Source organism: Rhinoderma darwinii, chromosome 1, assembly GCF_050947455.1.
Source record: "Rhinoderma darwinii isolate aRhiDar2 chromosome 1, aRhiDar2.hap1, whole genome shotgun sequence".
Taxonomy (NCBI): domain Eukaryota; kingdom Metazoa; phylum Chordata; class Amphibia; order Anura; family Rhinodermatidae; genus Rhinoderma; species Rhinoderma darwinii.
Genome location: NC_134687.1, coordinates 46253197 through 46276439, shown reverse-complemented (window position 1 = coordinate 46276439; position 23243 = coordinate 46253197). Strand labels below are relative to the sequence as shown.

At 49.6% G+C, this 23243-nt stretch overlaps 1 protein-coding gene across 1 annotated transcript in view; it reads right to left on the bottom strand.

Annotated features, from left to right (window-relative positions):
• Window positions 1-23243, bottom strand: part of LOC142755208 (ADP-ribosyl cyclase/cyclic ADP-ribose hydrolase 2-like) — a 106501-nt gene that overhangs the window by 66917 nt on the left and 16341 nt on the right. The window contains exons 3-4 of the mRNA XM_075860479.1: window positions 15549-15740; window positions 13701-13830 (exon numbers count right to left, since the gene is read on the bottom strand). Coding sequence (XP_075716594.1) covers window positions 13701-13830; window positions 15549-15715 — 297 coding nt within the window. The 5' untranslated portion in view covers window positions 15716-15740. The remainder of the gene's footprint in view (window positions 1-13700; window positions 13831-15548; window positions 15741-23243) is intronic.

Here is a 23243-nt window from a genome sequence, read left to right as displayed (position 1 = left end):
GATTGAGTTAGACGGTTTTCTTCTTCCCACCCCTTGCTTTCTCCTCTGAGGAGGACCCCTCACCCTCTTTACCTCTTTTTTTTGTTTTTGAGGAGTCCATAACCTCCACCACCCCCCTCCCATTCTCATCTCCTGGGTCCGGGCCGACCCCCTCCCCCGGGGACAGTGGCCCCCGCAGAAGAGGAGGCTCAACGACACCTAGACTCCCTACCGTGCTCTCCCCCCCGGCCTGGGGGTCTGGAATATCCATGAGAACACGGTATCGGTTGGGGGAGCACACCAGGGGGGTGCAGGTTTTGCCTTCCTTGGCCGGGGCAGGGCCAGATGTTTTTAGCCCTGTTTTGATGTTACCCGGTGTCCCCTGTTTTGTTTTAGGCTGTGACCTCCCTTCCTCTTCCACACTTTCATAGTGGGAGGACTGGGAGTCCTCAGCCCTCTGCTCTCTCTCTATCCTCCTTATCTCCTCGTCCAGTACGGCCCCCCCAAGAGCATCAGTATCCTGGGGGGCATCCAGGTCCGAGCCAGAGGAGTCCCCAGTTTCCTGGGTCCTCCTCAGCTCTCGTTCCCTTCTGCGTTTTTCCGCCCTTCTCTGACGAGAAGGGGGTCCCCTCCTGGCGTTCGTCCTTTGCTCTTGGGCTCTATCGTCTCTGTCCACCCCCTCGCCCACGGAGACCTCCCTCCTTACATTCTCCGTAGGGTTGGAACAGACATTGACGACTGAGCGCGGACACCGACTGAAAGGGTGACCTAGGTCACCACACAGGTTACACCTAATCTGCTCACACGATGCGGCCAGATGGCCTACCCCCCCACAATGAGCGCACTTCTGCACAGTGCAGCTTGCGCTCAAGTGTGAGGGGTCGCCACACCGGTGACACAGCTTCGGCTGCCCCTGGTAGAAGACAAGGATTCGATCTCTTCCCAAGAAAGCAGATGATGGTATGTGGGACACCGTCTGCCCCAGACGCTTAAGTTTGACCATAAACGTCCAGGCTCCCGACCAGATGCCAAACTCATCGCAGTTCTTCCGTGGCATCTCTGCTACCTCACCGTATCTTCCCAACCAGGTCATGATGTCCACACAGGAAAGCGACTCGTTACGGGTAAGAACGGTCACTTTCCTGAGACCATTCTGGCGAGAGATTGCTTGCGCAGCAAACCCTCGCCAGCCGGGCTCGCTTTTCACCAGCTCATAGTTCCCCCAGAAGACCTCAAGGCCCCCCGGCTGAACAAAGCTGATGTCAAACTCAGCCGTACCATGAGGATGTATCAAGGCGTAGATGTCACTCGCCTTGAAGCCCATCTCCAGCAGCAGCTCCACCACCCTCTTACGAGGAGGGCACGCATCATTGCCACGCCACTGGAGACGGACCACATTCCTCCTGGCCACGGCCGGCCCGGTTGTTGGGAGCGACCACTGATCTCCCCGTCTCTCTCGGAAGGCATCCAGACCATACCTATTTATCCAAAAGGATAGGTCCTTCTGCACTCCCCCTACTGTTATCGTCTGCTTCCCCTCCCTTAAGGCTTCTAGGAGGCGCTGTTGCAAACTGCCGTCCCCGGGCCCAGAAGATGAGGATGGGTGGGCCGACGGTCCCCCCACCACAACGCCCGCATACGACCTGCCGGGCGCTCTGGCAGAAGGAGCAACCGGCCCGCCACTGGTTGACACTCCCCCCACAATATTACAACCCACATTAACATCCACAACATTACCACCACCAACAATATTACCAACACTACTAACATTACCATTAATATTTACATTTTCACTTACATTCCTCTCCACAACTTTCATACCGGCCAGGCTGGTTACAGAGTTCTTCCTCTTGTCGATGGGCTTTTTATAAGTTGTTTTTGTCGTTTTTGGGGTCTCCACATCATCAGGTGCCGCTACTTCTGGGGTGCCGCCGGATATCTCAGGCGGCAATCCCTCAGCACCCTCCGCTTCACCGACCTCCATATCTGCTGCGCCACCAATACAATGTTCGGGAGGAGGGGTGCCGTCACCCCCCGTGCCCGCTAAACCCCTCCCACCGCCTTGCGGCGATGCAGATGGAGGGGCCGCAGGCACCGCTAGAGCCGCTCCCGGCACCAAACCAACCCCCCCTCCCGTCGGGGGTTGGCCAGCAGTGCCGGAGCCTCTCCTACCGCCACCACTCGCTTCCGCAACACTTTCTGGTGCGTCCGCCGGCCGAGTCACATGACCAGCAGACTTCCGGTTTTCCGGCGCCACATCCGGTTTCCGGTTCCCCCCGTCCCCCGGTCTCCGGCTTGCGCCAGAGGCCAGCTTCTGAGGTTCCCCATCCGCCGGACACGGGGACACGCCCCCTAGCGCCACGTGGCCATCGACACCACCTCCTTTACAGGAGACGGCGTCTGGTGCCATCTTGGCCACATTGCTCAAAACCAGCACCATATCTTTCTGCCCACTTACCCGCCACGACCCCACTGCAGAGGCCGGAGCTGGGGGATTTGCGGGGTTTGCGTCCCGAACCGAGCTCTCACCCGGTCCGGAACGCAAGGAAGACAGGTAGGAATATTTGTAAGATACTCCACCTGTCTTCCCCTTTGCATTTTTCCGCCTCAACTTCCATAATTTTTTCTTTTTTTTTTTCTCCTCCTCCGGTGGCAACTCATCTCCAAAAGTAAAGTTCTGGAGGGACACTGGGGACTCCTGCAGCCGTATTTGCGTGAGCAACCCCGGGGGGTGCCCACTGCCCGATTCAAAGTTTTGCACAACTTGGCTGCAGGAAAGTTCCCCACTTGCCCCTCCGTTACTGCCTTCCCAGGGGTCCTCCGAGCCCGTCTCCTCCCGGGTTGGCGTCCTCTCCACATCCACGCTTTCCTCCATTTCTGTGGCCCCCACTTCTGCGGCCTCCACTTTTGCGGCCTCCACTTTTGCGGCCTCCACTTTTGCGGCCTCCACTTTTGCGGCCTCCACTTTTGCGGCCTCCACTTCTGCGGCCTCCACTTTTGCGGCCTCCACTGCCTCTGCACTTTTAGCAGCCAATGCCTTTACTCCCCTTTTGCAGGGGGTTTCATTACTTTGCGTGGGGGACGCCATCAGGGAAAACCTTTCATCATTCTCCAATTTCTCCCCGAAGGCTCCCCCACCGACCACAATCTCCATCTTCCTCTCCTCCACCATATTAATTTCCTCCAAAATTGTCTTTACCTGTAGATTATACCGGGACCTCTTGGCGCCTGATGTTTTCGCGGCTCGTCCCCTTGCGACCGCCAGATCTTCACGAAGCCGCCGCAGGGACTTACCGAGGTCCCGGTATTCTTCCAGCCGGGCAGCTAGGCGGGAGCTGAAGGTTTCCACCGACTCTCCCGACCGCAGTAGCCCCCATTCCTCTACCGTGCTCTGGTCCTCAGGTCTGGCATCTGGCCTTGCTGGGCCTTCTGGTCCTCCACCTGGATGATCCTCCATGCCTCTCCTCCTGGCTCCTTCCAGAGCCCCAGCATCAGGGGGGGCCGCACAGATCTTTCCACGGGATGACCTTCTCACCCCTGATGCTGGCTGCACGTTGTTCCCAGCAGGTTGGGAAGACCCTCTACCCCCCGCCTGCATGCTCCAGGGGGTAGAGGTCTGAGGCTCCATGTATGAATGGAGCCTCCTTCAGGGAAGCTTCCTTAGCCCAGGCAGGTGATAGAAACCTGGGCTGGTGAAAGAAAGGAAACTCCCTGGATTCCGGGTGTGGTCCACACAGCACACTCACAGCACACACTCAGCAGCTCCCAAACACACAACCTCCCTCCTTGCTAGTCACTGCTGGTGTGGCGTTTCTCTGGTACTCTTTTAATAGAAAAATATAAAACATTACAAAATAAACGGCACTTAAAAAACAATCACAACAAAACAAATCTTATGAACATTTCTGTGCATCGCATTTTACCCAGCCTGGCCCTTCTTACATAAATCCCCATGCATACATAACTATAATCCCACACTCATTCATACACACACCTATACCCCCCAACCCCAAGAAAACATAACTATAACATTATATACAACATACTTATTAGAACATATTCTTAAAAACCATGTGCCAACCAATGGCCCCCTAAAAAAAAAAATCACCACATATATAAAACAAAATAAATAATAATAACAATAATAATAATAATATAAACAAAATAATAATAATAATAATAATAAACTCTAAAAATAAAAGTTACCATCCCATGGTGCACTTACTTCAGTGCACCATGTAAATGAAAAGAAAAGAAAAGAAAACAACAAACAAATCCCTAAAAAAAGAAATTTATTTATTTATTTATGTTTTTTTCCATTTTTTTTTTTTTATTTTTTTTTTTTCCATTTTTTTATTTTATTAACATATCCCCATTCATACCTAACCCTGTACATACTAACTCAGCCATCACCTCCCCCAACCAGCATCACGCCTCATGTCCTTCCATGTCCGCATAGTTCAGATGCTGGCCCCCACCACCCAACACATCACCCACCCAGCCCGATCCCACGTCTCATGTCCTCCTCACGTCCACGTAGTCCAGAATCGGGCTGGGCACACCCCCAGGCCCCCCACCCCACCTATCTACTGCCCATCTTACCTAAACATTCACACAAACCCATGCATACACCTATACACCATATCGACACATAACTATAACCAAATACCATACTATATACATAAACCCGAAAACCTAAGTTTGGCTGCTTGTAAGCCCTTTTTCTGTCTCCAAAAAGCTCAAAACAAAAACCTACTTGTGCTTACTCAGCCCATCACCAGAGGAGAGAGAGAGGAAAGCCCCCCTAGAGCACCAGCCCAGAGGCCAAAGCCAACCCCCAACCACCACCCCGGTCCCTATCGCTAAACCTATCCTGCTTGCCCTATCTCTATCCCTTATTACTTTATAAACTAATCTGTCCCTCCTGCTGTCTCTCATTCTGTCCCTATCGCTATTTCCCGGTGTCATGGCCAGGTGCAGACCCCCACCTCCAGTCTAATACCCAGGGGCACTCCCTCCCCTCCCCCTGAAGGTTGGTTCCACCTAGGGCACCCTAAAATTGAAGCCCCTCCAAAGTCGAGAGGCCTTGGATGCACCCAGCTTCTCAACCTCCAGAGACCGGACCTTCACCAGGTCACCCATGATATTCCTACACACCTCGTCCTCCAGGAGGATTTTACACTGAGTCGATACTAAGCACCGTGCGTTCCACGTGAAATACCTGATCACTAAACTAACTAAAAAAGAAGTGCAATGATCCCTTCCACCCAGGTCTCCGAATGCCCCATAGGCCCAACCAGCGTAGGAGAGGTTGGTCAGACCGGGCCAACCGATGGAGGCACCCACCCGTTTGTAAACCTCTGCATTGAAGGGACACTGAAGCAAGAAATGGTCCATGCTTTCCAGCGTGAAATCGCACTCCTCCCGAGGACAACCTCTTTCATCGGAGTTTCTAAACTTCAGATTGCCCCTTACATACAGCCTCCCATGGAAGCAGCGCCAAGCCAGATCCCAAAACTTCTGGGGAATCCTCACAGAGTTTAAAAGTTTTAATCCCACCCCGAGGTCGCTACTTGGGCAGTCCCTGAGCGCCAGGGGCTTCTGGAAGCAGGTCAACAAGACCTTTCTGTCAAGAAATTTTCTCGACATGGTCTTGATCTCCCTCGCCTCCAGACCCCACCGACGAACAACCTTCAGAACCGGGGCGGCATAAGCCGGGAGGTGCCCATGGGGTACACGCAGGTCTTTCGCTTGGCCTCCTGTCTCCCATTCCTGGAAGAAAGGCCGAAACCATCCCCTGCAGGAGGATATCCACAGAGGAGCCCTTTCTCTTTCAAAGAGGTTCGCCAAATTAATTTTAATGAAGGTGTTTACTAGAAACACCACTGGGTTAACCATACCTAACCCACCTAGTTTCCTCGGTAGGTAAGTAACCTCCCTCTTGATTAGGTTAAGCCTGTTTCCCCATAACAGTTGGAAGAACAGGCTATAGACCCGAGTCCAGAGAGGCTCTGGCAACATGCACACGCTGCCAAGGTAGAGCAACATGGGCATCAGGTAAGCCTTGGCCAGGTGAACCCTTTCCCTAAGGGACAAAGACCATCCCTTCCATTGGCCAACCTTCTGGGCAGCTATTGATAGCCTACCTTCCCAGTTTTTCTTGGGGTAATCACCCGGGCCAAATTCAATGCCTAAGATTTTAGCAGACCCTTTGGGCTCTGGGAGGGTGTCCGGGAGATCAAAACTAGGATCCCCTCCCCCCAGCCAGAGACTTTCACACTTGTCCCGGTTGATCCTGGACCCAGATGCCCGTGAGTAGCGCTCAACTTCTGACATCACCCACTCTGCCTCCCCTCTCGAGGAGACAAAGATAGTGACGTCATCCGCGTACGCAACCACCCTCTGAGTGGCTTCCGGCTCCTCCAAGTCCATCCCCACCCCCGCCAATGGCCCACGATCGAGCCGCCTAAGAAAGGGGTCGATCGCGAAAACATACAGCAAGGGGCTTAAGGGACAACCCTGGCGGACACCAGACCCAACCTCAAAGGGGGTTCCAGTCCAACCGTTCACCAGTGCAAAAGACTCAGCCCCAGCGTATAGGGTCTGGAGCCAATTAACGAACTCACCCGGTAGGCCATACCTCAGAAGGACTGACCATAGGTACTTGTGATTCACCCGGTCAAAAGCTTTGGCCTGATCCAAGGACAGCATGTACCCCTCCCATCGGCCAGAATGTCCCTGCTCCACTGCCTCTCTGACACTGAGGACAGCACTAAAGGTGCTGCGGCCTGGAACAGAGCAATGCTGGGCCGACGAAAGGAGCCGGGGTGCAAACTTCACCAGCCGATTAAACAGTACTTTTGCGAGAACCTTTCTGTCCGTATTGAGGAGCGCTATGGGACGCCAGTTCTCAATACGGGTCGAATCCTTACCCTTTGACAGAATGATCAAGGCCGACTTGCCCATTGACTTTGGCAGAGCGCCCGAGGAGAGGCACTCATTAAAAACCGCAGTCAAGAGGGGAACTAAGGTTCCCTTAAAAGCCTTATAAAACTCAGATGTTAAGCCATCTGGGCCTGGCGACTTTTTGATGGCCAACCCATCAATCGCCAGCATCACTTCCTCTTCCTTGATCGACTCTGTCAAAACACCAAGCGAGGGGTCTGCTCCTGGCTCAGGGATGGTTTCAGCCAGGAAAGCCGACATTTTGTCTCGGTTTAGATCCTGCTCACCCAAAAGCTGCGAATAAAAGGATCTGATGACCTCCAGGATCCCTGATTTGGATCTCATCAGGGAGCCTGTACTATCTACCAGTCCTGTCACCACCTTACGACTCACTGACATCTTGCAGTTCTTGTAAGGGTCGGGCGAGCGGTACCTCCCGAAATCCCGTTCAAGAACCAAAGACGTGTGCCTATCATATTGGCATCTTTTGAGCAGAGCTTTCACCACGGAGATTTCCTCACGGCTACCTCCGGTTGAGACTAGATGTTCGAGTTTCCTCCTCATGTCTTGATACAGGCGATACCTGCTCATAGACCTGAGGCACGAGATCTGACGGAAAAACTCAGCCACCCGTTCTTTGAACACCTCCCACCACTCAGACTTAGTACCACCTAGATCCAATAAAGGTACCTGGCTCTGAAGAAAATCCTCGAAGGCCTGTCTTATCTCTGCTTCTTCCAGGAGAGTAGAATTCAGCCTCCATATACCTCTTCCCATCTGGAGGGACTCTGCAACATTCAAAGAAAAAATAATCATACAGTGATCGGAGAACTCCACCTCAACGACGGACACTGCCGAAGAGATGGCGTCCTCCTTTAAAAAAAACCTGTCTATCCTGGACCTACGACTACCACTATGATAGGTGAACCCCGAGTGGCCTGGGGTATACCGAATGTGGATGTCCTCCAGGCGAGCATCACTAGCTATTCTATTCAACTCGACACTATCATAGGCCAGTACCTTTCTGGAACCTCCTCTGTCTTGGGGCCTAACGACAGTGTTAAAGTCCCCTCCAAAAATGACTTGTCGGCCTGTAAAAAGGAAGGGCTTAATCCTCATGAAGAGACTTTTCCGGTCCCACTTTGTCTGGGGACCGTAGATGTTGATAAGTCTTAGTTCTTGTCCCCTCATGAGAACATCTAAGATCAAGCACCGCCCCATTTCTAACTCGATCATCCGCCGGCATGTGACCGGTGCGGTAAAAAGTACCGCCACCCCGCTATATGGCTCAGCCGCAAGAGACCAGTAGGAGGGCCCACGTCGCCACTCCCTCCTAGCTTTCACGACCTCTGCCAAAAGTGACAGTCTGGTCTCCTGCAAAAACAAAATGTCAGCTTCAACCCGGCCGAGAAAATCAAAGGCTGCAAATCTAGCCATATTCGACTTAATGCTGGCAACGTTAATCGATGCCAGCGTCAACGGAGTGGGTGCCGCCATCATAAATGATTGAGTTAGACGGTTTTCTTCTTCCCACCCCTTGCTTTCTCCTCTGAGGAGGACCCCTCACCCTCTTTACCTCTTTTTTTTGTTTTTGAGGAGTCCATAACCTCCACCACCCCCCTCCCATTCTCATCTCCTGGGTCCGGGCCGACCCCCTCCCCCGGGGACAGTGGCCCCCGCAGAAGAGGAGGCTCAACGACTCCTAGACTCCCTACCGTGCTCTCCCCCCCGGCCTGGGGGTCTGGAATATCCATGAGAACACGGTATCGGTTGGGGGAGCACACCAGGGGGGTGCAGGTTTTGCCTTCCTTGGCCGGGGCAGGGCCAGATGTTTTTAGCCCTGTTTTGATGTTACCCGGTGTCCCCTGTTTTGTTTTAGGCTGTGACCTCCCTTCCTCTTCCACACTTTCATAGTGGGAGGACTGGGAGTCCTCAGCCCTCTGCTCTCTCTCTATCCTCCTTATCTCCTCGTCCAGTACGGCCCCCCCAAGAGCATCAGTATCCTGGGGGGCATCCAGGTCCGAGCCAGAGGAGTCCCCAGTTTCCTGGGTCCTCCTCAGCTCTCGTTCCCTTCTGCGTTTTTCCGCCCTTCTCTGACGAGAAGGGGGTCCCTTCCTGGCGTTCGTCCTTTGCTCTTGGGCTCTATCGTCTCTGTCCGCCCCCTCGCCCACGGAGACCTCCCTCCTTACATTCTCCGTAGGGTTGGAACAGACATTGACGACTGAGCGCGGACACCGACTGAAAGGGTGACCTAGGTCACCACACAGGTTACACCTAATCTGCTCACACGATGCGGCCAGATGGCCTACCCCCCCACAATGAGCGCACTTCTGCACAGTGCAGCTTGCGCTCAAGTGTGAGGGGTCGCCACACCGGTGACACAGCTTCGGCTGCCCCTGGTAGAAGACAAGGATTCGATCTCTTCCCAAGAAAGCAGATGATGGTATGTGGGACACCGTCTGCCCCAGACGCTTAAGTTTGACCATAAACGTCCAGGCTCCCGACCAGATGCCAAACTCATCGCAGTTCTTCCGTGGCATCTCTGCTACCTCACCGTATCTTCCCAACCAGGTCATGATGTCCACACAGGAAAGCGACTCGTTACGGGTAAGAACGGTCACTTTCCTGAGACCATTCTGGCGAGAGATTGCTTGCGCAGCAAACCCTCGCCAGCCGGGCTCGCTTTTCACCAGCTCATAGTTCCCCCAGAAGACCTCAAGGCCCCCCGGCTGAACAAAGCTGATGTCAAACTCAGCCGTACCATGAGGATGTATCAAGGCGTAGATGTCACTCGCCTTGAAGCCCATCTCCAGCAGCAGCTCCACCACCCTCTTACGAGGAGGGCACGCATCATTGCCACGCCACTGGAGACGGACCACATTCCTCCTGGCCACGGCCGGCCCGGTTGTTGGGAGCGACCACTGATCTCCCCGTCTCTCTCGGAAGGCATCCAGACCATACCTATTTATCCAAAAGGATAGGTCCTTCTGCACTCCCCCTACTGTTATCGTCTGCTTCCCCTCCCTTAAGGCTTCTAGGAGGCGCTGTTGCAAACTGCCGTCCCCGGGCCCAGAAGATGAGGATGGGTGGGCCGACGGTCCCCCCACCACAACGCCCGCATACGACCTGCCGGGCGCTCTGGCAGAAGGAGCAACCGGCCCGCCACTGGTTGACACTCCCCCCACAATATTACAACCCACATTAATATCCACAACATTACCACCACCAACAATTTTACCAACACTACTAACATTACCATCAATATTTACATTTCCACTTACATTCCTCTCCACAACTTTCATACCGGCCAGGCTGGTTACGGAGTTCTTCCTTTTGTCCACGGGCTTTTTATATGTTGTTTTTGGGGTCTCCACATCATCAGGTGCCGCTACTTCTGGGGCGCCGCCGGATATCTCAGGCGGCAATCCCTCAGCACCCTCCGCTTCACCGACCTCCATTTCTGCTGCGCCACCATTGCAATGTTCGGGAGGAGGGGTGCCGTCACCCCCCGTGCCCGCTAAACCCCTCCCACCGCCTTGCGGCGATGCAGATGGAGGGGCCGCAGGCACAGCTAGAGCCGCTCCCGGCACCAAACCACCCCCCCCTCCCGTAGGGGGGTGGCCAGCAGTGCCGAAGCCTCTCCTACCGCCACCATTCGCTGCCGCAACACTTTCTGGTGCGTCCGCCGGCCGAGTCACATGACCAGCAGACTTCCGGTTTTCCGGCGCCACATCCGGTTTCCGGTTCCCCCCGTCCCCCGGCCTCCGGCTTGCGCCAGAGACCGGCTTCTGAGGTTCCCCATCCGCCGGACACGGGGACACGCCCCCTAGCGCCACGTGGCCATCGACGCCACCTCCTTTACAGGAGACGGCGTCTGGCGCCATCTTGGCCACATTGCTCAAAACCAGCACCATATCTTTCTGCCCACATACCCGCCACGACCCCACTGCAGAGGCCGGAGCTGGGGGATTTGCGGGGTTTGCGTCCCGAACCGAGCTCTCACCCGGTCCGGAACGCAAGGAAGACAGGTAGGAATATTTGTAAGATACTCCACCTGTCTTCCCCTTTGCATTTTTCCGCCTCATCTTCCATAATTTTTTCTTTTTTTTTTTCTCCTCCTCCGGTGGCAACTCATCTCCAAAAGTAAAGTTCTGGAGGGACACTGGGGACTCCTGCAGCCGTATTTGCGTGAGCAACCCCGGGGGGTGCCCACTGCCCGATTCAAAGTTTTGCACAACTTGGCTGCAGGAAAGTTCCCCACTTGCCCCTCCGTTACTGCCTTCCCAGGGGTCCTCCGAGCCCGTCTCCTCCCGGGTTGGCGTCCTCTCCACATCCACGCTTTCCTCCATTTCTGTGGCCCCCACTTCTGCGGCCTCCACTTTTGCGGCCTCCACTTTTGCGGCCTCCACTTTTGCGGCCTCCACTTTTGCGGCCTCCACTTTTGCGGCCTCCACTTCTGCGGCCTCCACTTTTGCGGCCTCCACTGCCTCTGCACTTTTAGCAGCCAATGCCTTTACTCCCCTTTTGCAGGGGGTTTCATTACTTTGCGTGGGGGACGCCATCAGGGAAAACCTTTCATCATTCTCCAATTTCTCCCCGAAGGCTCCCCCACCGACCACAATCTCCATCTTCCTCTCCTCCACCATATTAATTTCCTCCAAAATTGTCTTTACCTGTAGATTATACCGGGACCTCTTGGCGCCTGATGTTTTCGCGGCTCGTCCCCTTGCGACCGCCAGATCTTCACGAAGCCGCCGCAGGGACTTACCGAGGTCCCGGTATTCTTCCAGCCGGGCAGCTAGGCGGGAGCTGAAGGTTTCCACCGACTCTCCCGACCGCAGTAGCCCCCATTCCTCTACCGTGCTCTGGTCCTCAGGTCTGGCATCTGGCCTTGCTGGGCCTTCTGGTCCTCCACCTGGATGATCCTCCATGCCTCTCCTCCTGGCTCCTTCCAGAGCCCCAGCATCAGGGGGGGCCGCACAGATCTTTCCACGGGATGACCTTCTCACCCCTGATGCTGGCTGCACGTTGTTCCCAGCAGGTTGGGAAGACCCTCTACCCCCCGCCTGCATGCTCCAGGGGGTAGAGGTCTGAGGCTCCATGTATGAATGGAGCCTCCTTCAGGGAAGCTTCCTTAGCCCAGGCAGGTGATAGAAACCTGGGCTGGTGAAAGAAAGGAAACTCCCTGGATTCCGGGTGTGGTCCACACAGCACACTCACAGCACACACTCAGCAGCTCCCAAACACACAACCTCCCTCCTTGCTAGTCACTGCTGGTGTGGCGTTTCTCTGGTAAAACCTTCTGTGTTACAGATTTTTTTTTATTACAAATGAATTTCGGCAAAAAAAATGAAATTTGTAAATTTCACCTCTACTTTTCCTTAATTCCTGTGAAACGCCTAAAGGGTTCAAATACTTTCTGAATGTGGTTTTGAATACCTTGAGGGGTGCAGTTTTCAAAATGGGGTGATTTATGGGGGTTTCTAATATATAAGGCCCTCAAAGCCACTTCAGAACTGAACTGGTCCCTGAAAAAATAGCCTTTTGAAATTTTATTGAAAATATGAGAAATTGCTGCTAAAGTTCTAAGCCTCGTAACGTCCTAGAAAAATAAAAGTACGTGAAAAAAAATGATGCAAACATAAAGTAGACATATGGGGGATGTTAACTAGTAACTATTTTGTGTGGTATTACTATCTGTTTCACAAGCAAATACATTTAAATTTAGAAAAATGCTAATTTTTGCAAATTTTTGCTAAAATTTGAAGTTTTTCACAAATAAATATTGAATTTATCGACCAAATTTTTTCACTAACATAAAGTACAATATGTCACGAGAAAACAATCTCAGAATCGCTTGCATAGGTAAAAGCGTTCCGGAGTTATTACCACATAAAGTGACACATGTCAGATTTGAAAAAATCGGCTGTGTCCTGAAGGCCAAAACAGGCTCAGTCCTGAAGGGGTTAAAGGCTTAGGAAACCTTTGCAGGTGTTTTGTGTTTATAAGCTGATTAGAGTGTCACACCATGAGTCTACAATCTTCAACTTTTACCCAATATTCTAATTTTCTGAGAGACTAGATTTGGGGTTTTCATGAACTGTTAGCCATAATCATAAACATTAAAAGAAAAAAATGCTGGAAATAGATCACTTTTTGAATTGAATTACTGGAATAAATGATCTTTTTGATGATATTCTAATTCATTGAAAAGGACCTGTACAACAAACTAGAAAACTCTTTTTTTTTCCCAGAAGCCTGACAAAGGGCGTTCCTTAAATCACTGCTGTACACACCTTGAAGTAGGGCTAGGCAGTTAATCAGAGAAAAAAAATTAAACCGAAATTCAGCGCAATTAACCATTGTCCTCTTGCGCAAATCGGGTACTTCGATAATTTTTTCTCGGTTTCAACTGTACCTGTGTCTTCATGTCGCTGATACAGTTAAAACCAAAGATAGAGCAGGTAGCCGTAAGTTCCCTGCTCTACCATTCACTAAATATTAATTCATTGGTGTAACATGCAAATAGGAGGCACGGTATGCAAAAAGGGGTGTGGCTTAAATAATCGTTCATTAATCGCAATCGAGGTTACATGTTCAATTAATCATGATTTTGATTTAGGTCATAATTGCCCAGCCCTACCTTGAAGTACTTCACATAGATATGTGGGAATACTTGTAGACATGAACACTACTTTATGTGTACCTGGCACCCTATTTGTACCCTGAATAGTCACACAGTGACCTCTTTAAATATTATACATTTGATACAGAACCTTATTTGTGGGGATGTCATGGAGTGTCAGGTTGATGTAGAGCTGAAAATCAGATGGGAATACAGAACACGGGTCCTTGTTGACAAAAGCACTTGTAAAGGCTTCCCATATAGCTGAACAGTTCTTCTTGCTGTAGTTATGATAAGAGGTAGAAATAACATGTATTATTTGTACTGTATAGATGCAGTCCCCATACTGGAGGTGAATCAATCCCCCACTCACCCTTTCAGGGGCAGTTTTAGTGGGTGGCAAACTGGACAATTGCCCAGGGCCCCCATTTACTAGACATCTGAAAAACCTCATAGTGGAGCATGTAAACGTGAACTGCCCTGAACTACTAGGGACATTACTATGAACCTCTTCTCTGCTTTAGACCTTTAGAGACTATACCATTAACACCTTCACTATTTAGGCATTGTATGGCGGTATTAATTGGACACTAAATGGTCTAATCATAGGGTCATTTTTTTGGCCAGTATTGTGTGGAAAATATAGGGCAGTGTTATATGGGCACTATATGGTAGTATTATTTGGATACTGTATATGGAGGTATTATTAAGCATTACATGGCAGTATTATTTATGCACTGAATGTAGTATTTAGTGTAGTATTTAGTGTAGAATGTAGTATGTAGTAAAGGATCATTTGACATTGCATGGCAGTGTTCAGGTAAAAAGTGAATGTATATCGGTCTTATATAGATATATATTGAAATTTCAAGAACTGCCTAAAAATGATGAGCAAGGGAGGGGGCTACTAAGCTTGTTACCCTGAACTCTATTTTCTATACATCAGATTACGCTCTCCTGAAAAAGATTCACTGATGTGCAGTCTCCCATTATAGAGATCTCTAGTATTTGTCTGCCCAGTTGACTACAGTGTATAGGAGTCTCTCAACTCCCACGGTCCCCTGCTGGAGATAAGCAGCTGTCAGAGATACCTGGCATCCGCTTATTCCCCTCTCCTCATTGATACATGCAGGATCTTATGTGTATGGCCAGCTTAGGCCCTGTTCACACAGAGTTTTTGCAGGAGGAAAATTCTGCCTCAAAATTCTGTTTGGAATTTTGAGGCAGATTTTCATCTGCCTGCACGCCGTTTGCCGCACTTTTCGCTGTTTTTTTCGCTCACGCCCATTGAGTGCCACGGGCAAAAACGCTGTGAAATACGCTTTCTCTGCCTCCCATTGATGTCAATGGGAGGTCAGAAGCGTAAACGCCCGAAGATAAGGCAAATCGCTTCTTTTTACCGAGAGCGTTTTTTTAAAAACGTGTCTGCCTCCCATTGAAAACAATGGGAAGCATTTTCGGCCGTTTTTTGGTGTGTTTTCCAACGTGGTTTCTGCATCAAAAAACATGTAACAAAACTCAGTGTGAACAGGGCCTAACGATTACCGACTGGTGTTGTCATCAGCCACCTGGAGATCTTCTTCTTCAGGATTTGTGCAGAGTAAGGGCTTATTCAGACGACCCGTTTTCACAAATCCCTCATAGACTTGCGTCTATTGAGGGATCTGTGAAAACGGACAAAATTAAGACATGTCCTTTTTTTCACGGGCCCTTCACACAGTCCTTTAAAACAACGGTCGTGTGAACAGCCCCAATGAAATACATGCAGACATGTGACGGCCGTTAAAAAGATGGCCGTCGACATGAACTACATTTACGTTCATCTGAATAAGCCCTAAGATTCTTACACAGGTTCCAGAGCAATTCATATAAGCCTATGAACTTACAGCTATGCGGATGTCATGTGAAAAAAACCCACTGCTTTCTGAACCACCATTTGGCGCTTTTCTTATAACGTTTATCAGAGCCAACATTTATTATTGCAGATAAAATCACTTACCCCACAGAAGGATTCACTGTTTCAATGTAGTCATAACACCTGCCAATTACAATATCCTCCAAGTTGGGGGTTGTACCTGACGCCTTCCATTGATCTGTATCTTCCAACTGTACGATGAAAATGATGCCAAAGAGCAATCTTTGCAGAGTCAGGTGAGAGAGTTGCATAGTGAGTCTAGTGCAGCGGATACACCTGTAAAGTGGAAGGAAATGATAATATAGCTATATACACACCAGTATAAATCACGATAGGTTTTCTGGTCAGGACAAACCTTTTTCAGATTGCGTTTATTTCTGGCTGTCAATGCGGCCATGTGAATGCAGCTTGAGAACATTGTATTACGGGTCGGTGCAAGACTTTTCCACCCTGTCTTTGACTCTAATTGTATGGCGGCATGCATGGAGCCATAGTACTGACGGTGGGGTTTGGGGAGTTTTTCCGCTGCAGTGAATTCTTGCAATCAACTATTTCTTAGTTAATTTTCACATGTTTCCTGCAGTGACTCTAAAAGGGAAATTAAATTGGTATTTTTGTTTCAGCAAATAAATATTTATAAAAAAAAAATTCATAATAAAACGTTATAATATTTTCCAAAATACTTTCTGTATCAGTTATGCACAATGAACATTGGTCCCATCGTGCTAATAAGTTGAGCACTTGTGTGTCAATCAAATCACCATGACAGATTTTTATCAACTAAAAGTAAACAATTAAAGTTCCTATCGAAAAGCAGAGATCTTGAAAACGACCAAAAATTGTCTAACTTTTTATTACACAAAAAAACATTTATTTGCTGAAATCAGAACGGTGCCCCCCTGCCTCGGATCAAAACGGGTAATACTATCAAAAACCTCTTAAAGGGAACCTGTCACCAGTATTTCACCTGTTAAACCAGCGATACTTGAGGGAAGTGGGTGAAAAATTATTTTCATGTAATCTATAATTATCTTCTGTCGGCTCTGTAGCTTTAGTATTCCGTTGCTTAGTGTTCCCATGCTGTATGGTAATGAGAATAAAAGAGTCATATCTTCATTTGAAAAGAGTCATATCTTCATTCAGGGGCGTAGCTAAAGGCTCATGGGCCCTGGTGCAAGAATTCAGCTTGGGTCCCCCTCCCCAAAATCACCAGACCACTGCGCACGTGTATGCCCAGCTGCCTTGCCCGACAGACCCCATGAATGCCACCACAGTATAATGCCCCTCATAGCTGCCCCCACACAGTATAATGCCCCTCATAGCTGCCTCCACACAGTATAATGGCCCCCATAGCTGACCACCACAGTATAATGCACCCATAGCTGCCCCCACAGTATAATGCCCCTATAGCTGCCCCCACAGTATATTGCCACCCATAGCTGCCCCATACACTATTATGCCCCATACAGTATAATGCCCCATACAGTATAATGACCTCCATAGCTGCCCCATACAGTATAATGCCCCCCATAGCTGCCCCCACTGTATAATGCCCCCCATAGCTGCCCCATTCGGTATAATGCCCCCATACAGTATAATGCCCTACATAGCTGCCACATGCAGTATAATGTCCCACGCAGTATAATGCCCCCATAGCTGCCCCATACAGTATAATGCCCCCCATAGTTACTACATACAGTATAATGCACCACGCAGTATAATGCCCCAATACAGTATAATGCCCCCCATAGCTGCCCTATACAGCATAATGCCCCCCATACAGTACAATGCCCCCCATAGCTGTCCCATACAATATAATGCCCCCATACAGTATAATGCCCTCCATAGCTACCACATACTGTATAATGCTCCACGCAGTATAATGCCCCGCATAAATGCCCCAGTACAGTATAATTCCCCCATAGCTACCCCATACAGTATAATGCCCTCCATAGATGCCACATACAGTATAATGCCCTATAAGGCTCCAGCCTTAAACCCAACTGAATGTGTGTCCTGCAGACGCAGATTCAGTTGGATGCGGGACCGTTGAAGTCAGCGCTGTATGGCAACGGGGGCCCTGCGAGCCCCCCAGGCTTAGAGGCCCGGTCGCAGTTACGACCCCTATAGCTACGCCACTGTCTTCATTCCTCAAGCCTTTCCGAGTTAACTCTGCCTCCTTACTTTTGATTGACAGCTCGTCGCCCCCTAGCAATCTCAGGCGAGATTTTGGCATATGGGGCGGGCCAGTTTTCGCCGGAGGGCGGGCATTAGAAGAGGAACGAACGAGACTGCCAGATTATTACCATAAAAGGCGCAAAATGTTTGCAGACTGTTATTTACGGTCGGAGGAGTTTGGGAGACGGGATAACGGGAATTAACTTTTCACCGCAGCGGCCAGCGAGGGGTGAGTAGAGTTCAATAGGCTCGCTTTAAAGAGAATAGAAGAACTTGTCTATAGTGGATTTCCCCTTTCAGTAGGGCTGTACAACTATTTTAGAAGTAAGTATCATAAGTAGAGTTATATTAACCCGTTAGTGACCGGCCCATCGTGTTTCTACGTCGGTCACTAACGGGCCTTATTCCGATGCCATAGACTTTTTACGTCGCGGCATCGGAATAAGTTTACAGAGCAGGGAGCTGTCAGATCTCCCTGCTCTCAGCTGCTAGAGGCAGCTGAGGGCTGGGAGCGTCCCTGCTCTGCCGTGTGAGATCGATATTAGTATCGATCTCACACGTTTAACCCCTCAGATGCGGTGCACAATAGCGAGCACCGCATCTGAGTGGTTTTGGAGAGAGGGAGGGAGCTCCCTCTCTCCCCCACCGACACCCGGCGATACGATCGCCGAGTGTCTGTGTCTGCGATGGCAGCCGGGGGCCTAATAAAGGCCCCCAGGTCTGCCTGTAGTGTATGCCTGCTAGGTCATGCCTCTGGCATGACCTAGCAGATGCCTGTCCATTTTAAACGGACAGGCATAATACACTGCAATACAAAAGTATTGCCGTGTATTATAAATGCGATCGCAGAATCGCATATTATAGTCCCCTAATGGGACTAGTAAAAAAGTTTAAAAAAAGTTTAATAAAGTTAATTTAAAAAAAAATTTGAAAAAAAAATGACAAACTCAGCTTTTCCCCTTACACAATGCTTTACTATTAAAAAAACAAAATAAAGTTAAAAAGTTACACATATTTGGTATCGCCGCGTCCGTAACGACCCTGACTATAAATCTATTACATTATTTAACCCGCACGGTGAACGCCGTAAAAAAATTAATAAAAAACTATGGAAAAATTGCTGTTTTCTGTGAATACTGACTTTAAAAAAATGTGATAAAAAGTGATCAAAAAGTCACATCTACTCCAAAATGGTACCAATAAAAACTACAAGTCTTCCCGCAAAAAAAAAAGCTCTCATACAACCGCATCGGCGAAAAAATAAAAACGTTACGGCTCTTCAAATATGGAGACACAAAAACAAATAATTTTGAAAAAAAAGCGTTTTTACTGTGTAAAAGTAGTAAAACATACAAAAACTATACAAATTTGGTATCGTTGCAATCGTAACAACCCGCTGAATAAAGTTATTGTGTTATTTATACCACACGGTAAACGGCGTAGATTTAGGACGCAAAAAAGAGTGGCGAAATTTCAGATTTTTTTCTATTCCCCCCAAAAAAAAAGTTAATAAAAGTTAATCAATAAATAATATGTACCTAAAAATGGTGCTATTATAAAACACAACTTGTCCCGCAAAAAACAAGACTTTATACAGCTATGTCGACGCAAAAATGAAAGAGTTATAGCCCTTGGAATGCGACGATTGAAAAACGTAAAAAATAGCTTGGTCATTAAGGTCCAAAATAGGCTGGTCATTAAGGGGTTAAGCATTGCGTTGGAATGTTTTTAGCATTGTTATATTGTTATTGTTATTACTTTCTTCTGCTGCAGAAATTTTTGTAGCTTTGCTGTCAATGAATTTCGTATATACTGTACTGTCAACAGTGACATCTGGAGGCTCAAAGTACGTAATGCAACCTTATACAAAAACAGTTACTGTGCATAATAGCCAGCATTATTCTGTGTTCTTGATAAACGATGGACTTCAATCCTGAAAGGAAGATATGCACAGGCCATTCGAGGAGTTCCTAACGTTTATGAATATACATTTCCACTCATTCTTTGCAATTGGTCATGCTCAAGGACTAGAATTGGAAGATACCAAATATGTGTAACTTTTTTACTTTCTTAAAGCATTCGGTAAGGGGAAAAAGATGATTTTTCATTTTTTTTTCACGTATTTTTTTTTAGATTAACTTTATTAAACTTTTTTTTTACTAGTCCCACTAGGGGACTTCACTATGCGATTGTCTGATTGCTTTTATAATACACTGCAATACTTTTGTATTGAAGTATTAGTCAGTGGCAGATCATCATATGGGCGGTACGGGTGGCCGCCCGAACTGCACATCATTTAAAAAAATCAGTATTGCAGCGCGATAGCGCCGCTAATGGGGAGGAGGGGTAGGGGGAGCAATAGCAGGGGCGGGCAGGGAGAGCAATAGCAGAGGCAGGCCGGAAGGGAATAGGGCCGCTGCTAATGGGGAGGGATGGGCCGCACCGTCCGGCCTGCTGCCTCTCTGAGGGGCGGCGCAACTGAAACCAGCCGCCGCCACCCCCTCCTGCACTAATTTTACCTGCGTCTATAGGACGCAGGTACAAAGACATGCGTAAGCGCTAAATGGCCAGGTACGTTCCATGCCTGACCATTCAGCTCCTTACAATAACACTGATTGGCAGGGCAGAATAACTGTTATTGAAAGGCGTTGATTGGCGGGACAAGTCATTCTGCCCTGCCAATCAATACCTTTCAACGACCCAAGTGCCGCTTGCGTCGTTCAGCCCCAGCAGACGTGCTCAGAAAAGAGCAGGCATGCATTGATACAGGATGGCGTGGGAACGGGATCAAGGTGAGTATGTAAAGTTTTTGTTTTTTTACTTAAAAGTGTGAGTGACATTATCTACAGGGGGAGCTATATGTGGGGCAAAATCTATAGGGGTGGCTATATGTAGGGCACTATTTACAGGGGGCTATATGTGGGGCTCTGTATACAGGGGGCGTGATCTGTACAGCACTATCTACAGGGGGGCTATATGTAGAGCGCTATCTACAGGGGGTCTATATGTAGAGCGCTATCTACAGGGGGCCATATGTGGGGCACTATCTACAGGGGGCTGTATGTGGGGCACTATCTACAGGGGGACTATATGTGGAGTACTATCTACAGGGGGCTGTATGTGGGGCACTATCTACAAGGGGATCTATGTAGGGCACTATCTATGGGGGGCACTATCTACAGGGGGCTCTATGAGGGCACTATCTACAGTGTGCTCTATGGGGGGCATTATCTACAGGGGGCTTTATGGGGGCACTATCTACAGGGAGCTATTATAATCAGGAACACAGTGTATTGTGCTATTATATTTAGGGGTACAGTGTTCGGCACCATGAGAATTTTATCTTCGCTTATAGGTGCAGAAAAGGAGGCTGCTAGTGATGTAGAACAGCCAAGGGGATGTCAATCAAAATCTGGGGGGGGGGCGCCATTTAAATTTTTGCCTCAGGCAACAGAAAAGCTAGAATCGGCCCTGGGGAAGGGACAGCATTTGCAGGGGCAGGATAGGGCTAGCAGACGTGCGTCACGATAGGTACGTCTGCTAGTGGTAGAAGTAAGAACACGCCTCTCTGACGATGCACGCACTGCCAGAGAGGAAGAGTAAAGCAGGGCGGTGGTCAGGCGGTGAGGTTAGTGTGGTACTTGCCTTCTACCCCAGCCAACTTTAAACTGATCGGCCGACGCTAGGCAGGGATTAATGATACAGCAAGGGGGGGGGGGGGTCCATCTAACTCACCGCAGAGGGCTCTATTAGGGGATAATAATTTCCCCCCATAGAGCACTCAGCAGTCAGACGCTCAACTCCCCCCCCCCCCACTGCTATATAATAAATACTGAGGCCTCTATGGTAGATGGGGGGATTATTCCCCCCATTCATAGAGTCCTCTGCAGTCACTTATATGGTTAGACCCCCCTTTCAGTATAATCTACTATACTAATACTCTACCGTTCAAAAGTTTGGGGTCACCCAGACAATTTTGTGTTTTCCATAAAAACTCACACTTATATTTATCAAATGAGTTGCAAAATGACTAGAAAATATAGTCAAGACATTGACAAGGTTAGAAATAATGTTTTTTATTTGAAATAATAATTTTCTCCTTCAAACTTTGCTTTCGTCAAAGAATGCTCCATTTGCAGCAATTACAGCATTGCAGACCTTTGACATTCTAGCTGTTAATTTGCTGAGGTAATCGGAACGGTAGTGTATATTATAAGGGGAGGCCCAGTGGCGTAACTACCGCCGTAGCAGCCGTAGCGGCTGCTACGGGGCCCACGGCATGAGGGGGCCCATGTCGCCGGCCGGCACGGGCCCCCACCATGGCCGGAGACTCTGCTAGCAGCCGCTATGGCTGCTACAGCGCGACGCCACTGAGCACTACGGCAGAGCAGGGAGGTATCTCCCCGCTCTGCCATTAAACAAAAGACATGTATCCCCTATCCACAGGATAGGGGATACATGTGTGATTGCTGGCATTGATAGGGAGAACGGGGGACTGAAAGTCCCCTGAAGTTCTCCATCACAAACCTCGGACTTCCGTGGTCTGCGTCGGCAGCTCCGTAGGAATGAATGGAGCGCCGGTCGCGCTTGTGCGCATGCGTGACCAGCGCTCCTTTCATTTTTATTGAGCTGCGCAGACGCCAGAAGTCAGAGGTTAGTCATGGAGAACTTCGGGGGACTTTCGGTCCCCCGTTCTCCCTATCAATGCCAGCGATCACACATGTATCCCCTATCCTGTGGATAGGGGATACATGTCTTTTGTAGGACACACTATAGGTCAGCTTTTACGGTTGGTTACCTACAGTGGGGGCTGTATGGCGTTCTCTACAGTGGGGGCTGTATGGCGTTCTCTACAGTGGGGGCTGTATGGCGTTCTCTATAGTGTGGGCTATATGGTGTTAGCGCCATACAGCCCCCTCTGTAGATAACGCCATATAGCCCCCACTGTAGAGAACGCCATACAGCCCCCACTGTAGAGAATGCCATACAGCCCCCTCTGTAGATAACGCCATACAGCCCCCACCGTAGAGAACGCCATACAGCCCCCCTGTAGAGAACGCCATACAGCCCCCCTGTAGAGAACGCCATACAGCCCCCACTGTAGAAAATGCCATACAGCCCCCACTGTAGATAACGCCATACATCCCCCCCCTGTAGAGAACGCCATACAGCCCCCTCTGTAGATAGTGCCATACAGCCCCCTGTAGAGAACGCCATACAGCCCACCTGTAGAGAACGCCATACAGCCCCCACTGTAGAGAATGCCATACAGCCCCCATGTAGAGAACGCCATACAGCCCCCCTGTAGATAACGCCATACAGCCCCCCTGTAGATAACGCCATACAGCCCCCACTGTAGAGAACGCCATACAGCCCCCCTGTAGAGAACGCCATACAGCCCCCCCTGTAGAGAACGCCATACAGCCCCCACTGTAGAGAACGCCATACAGCCAGCCGCCTTTGGAGATAGCGCCATACAGACCCCCCTGTAGATAACGCCATACAGCCCCCCCTGTAGAGAACGCCATATAGCCCCCACTGTAGAGAACTCCATACAGCCCCCTCTGTAGATAGTGCCATACAGACCCCCCTGTAGATAAC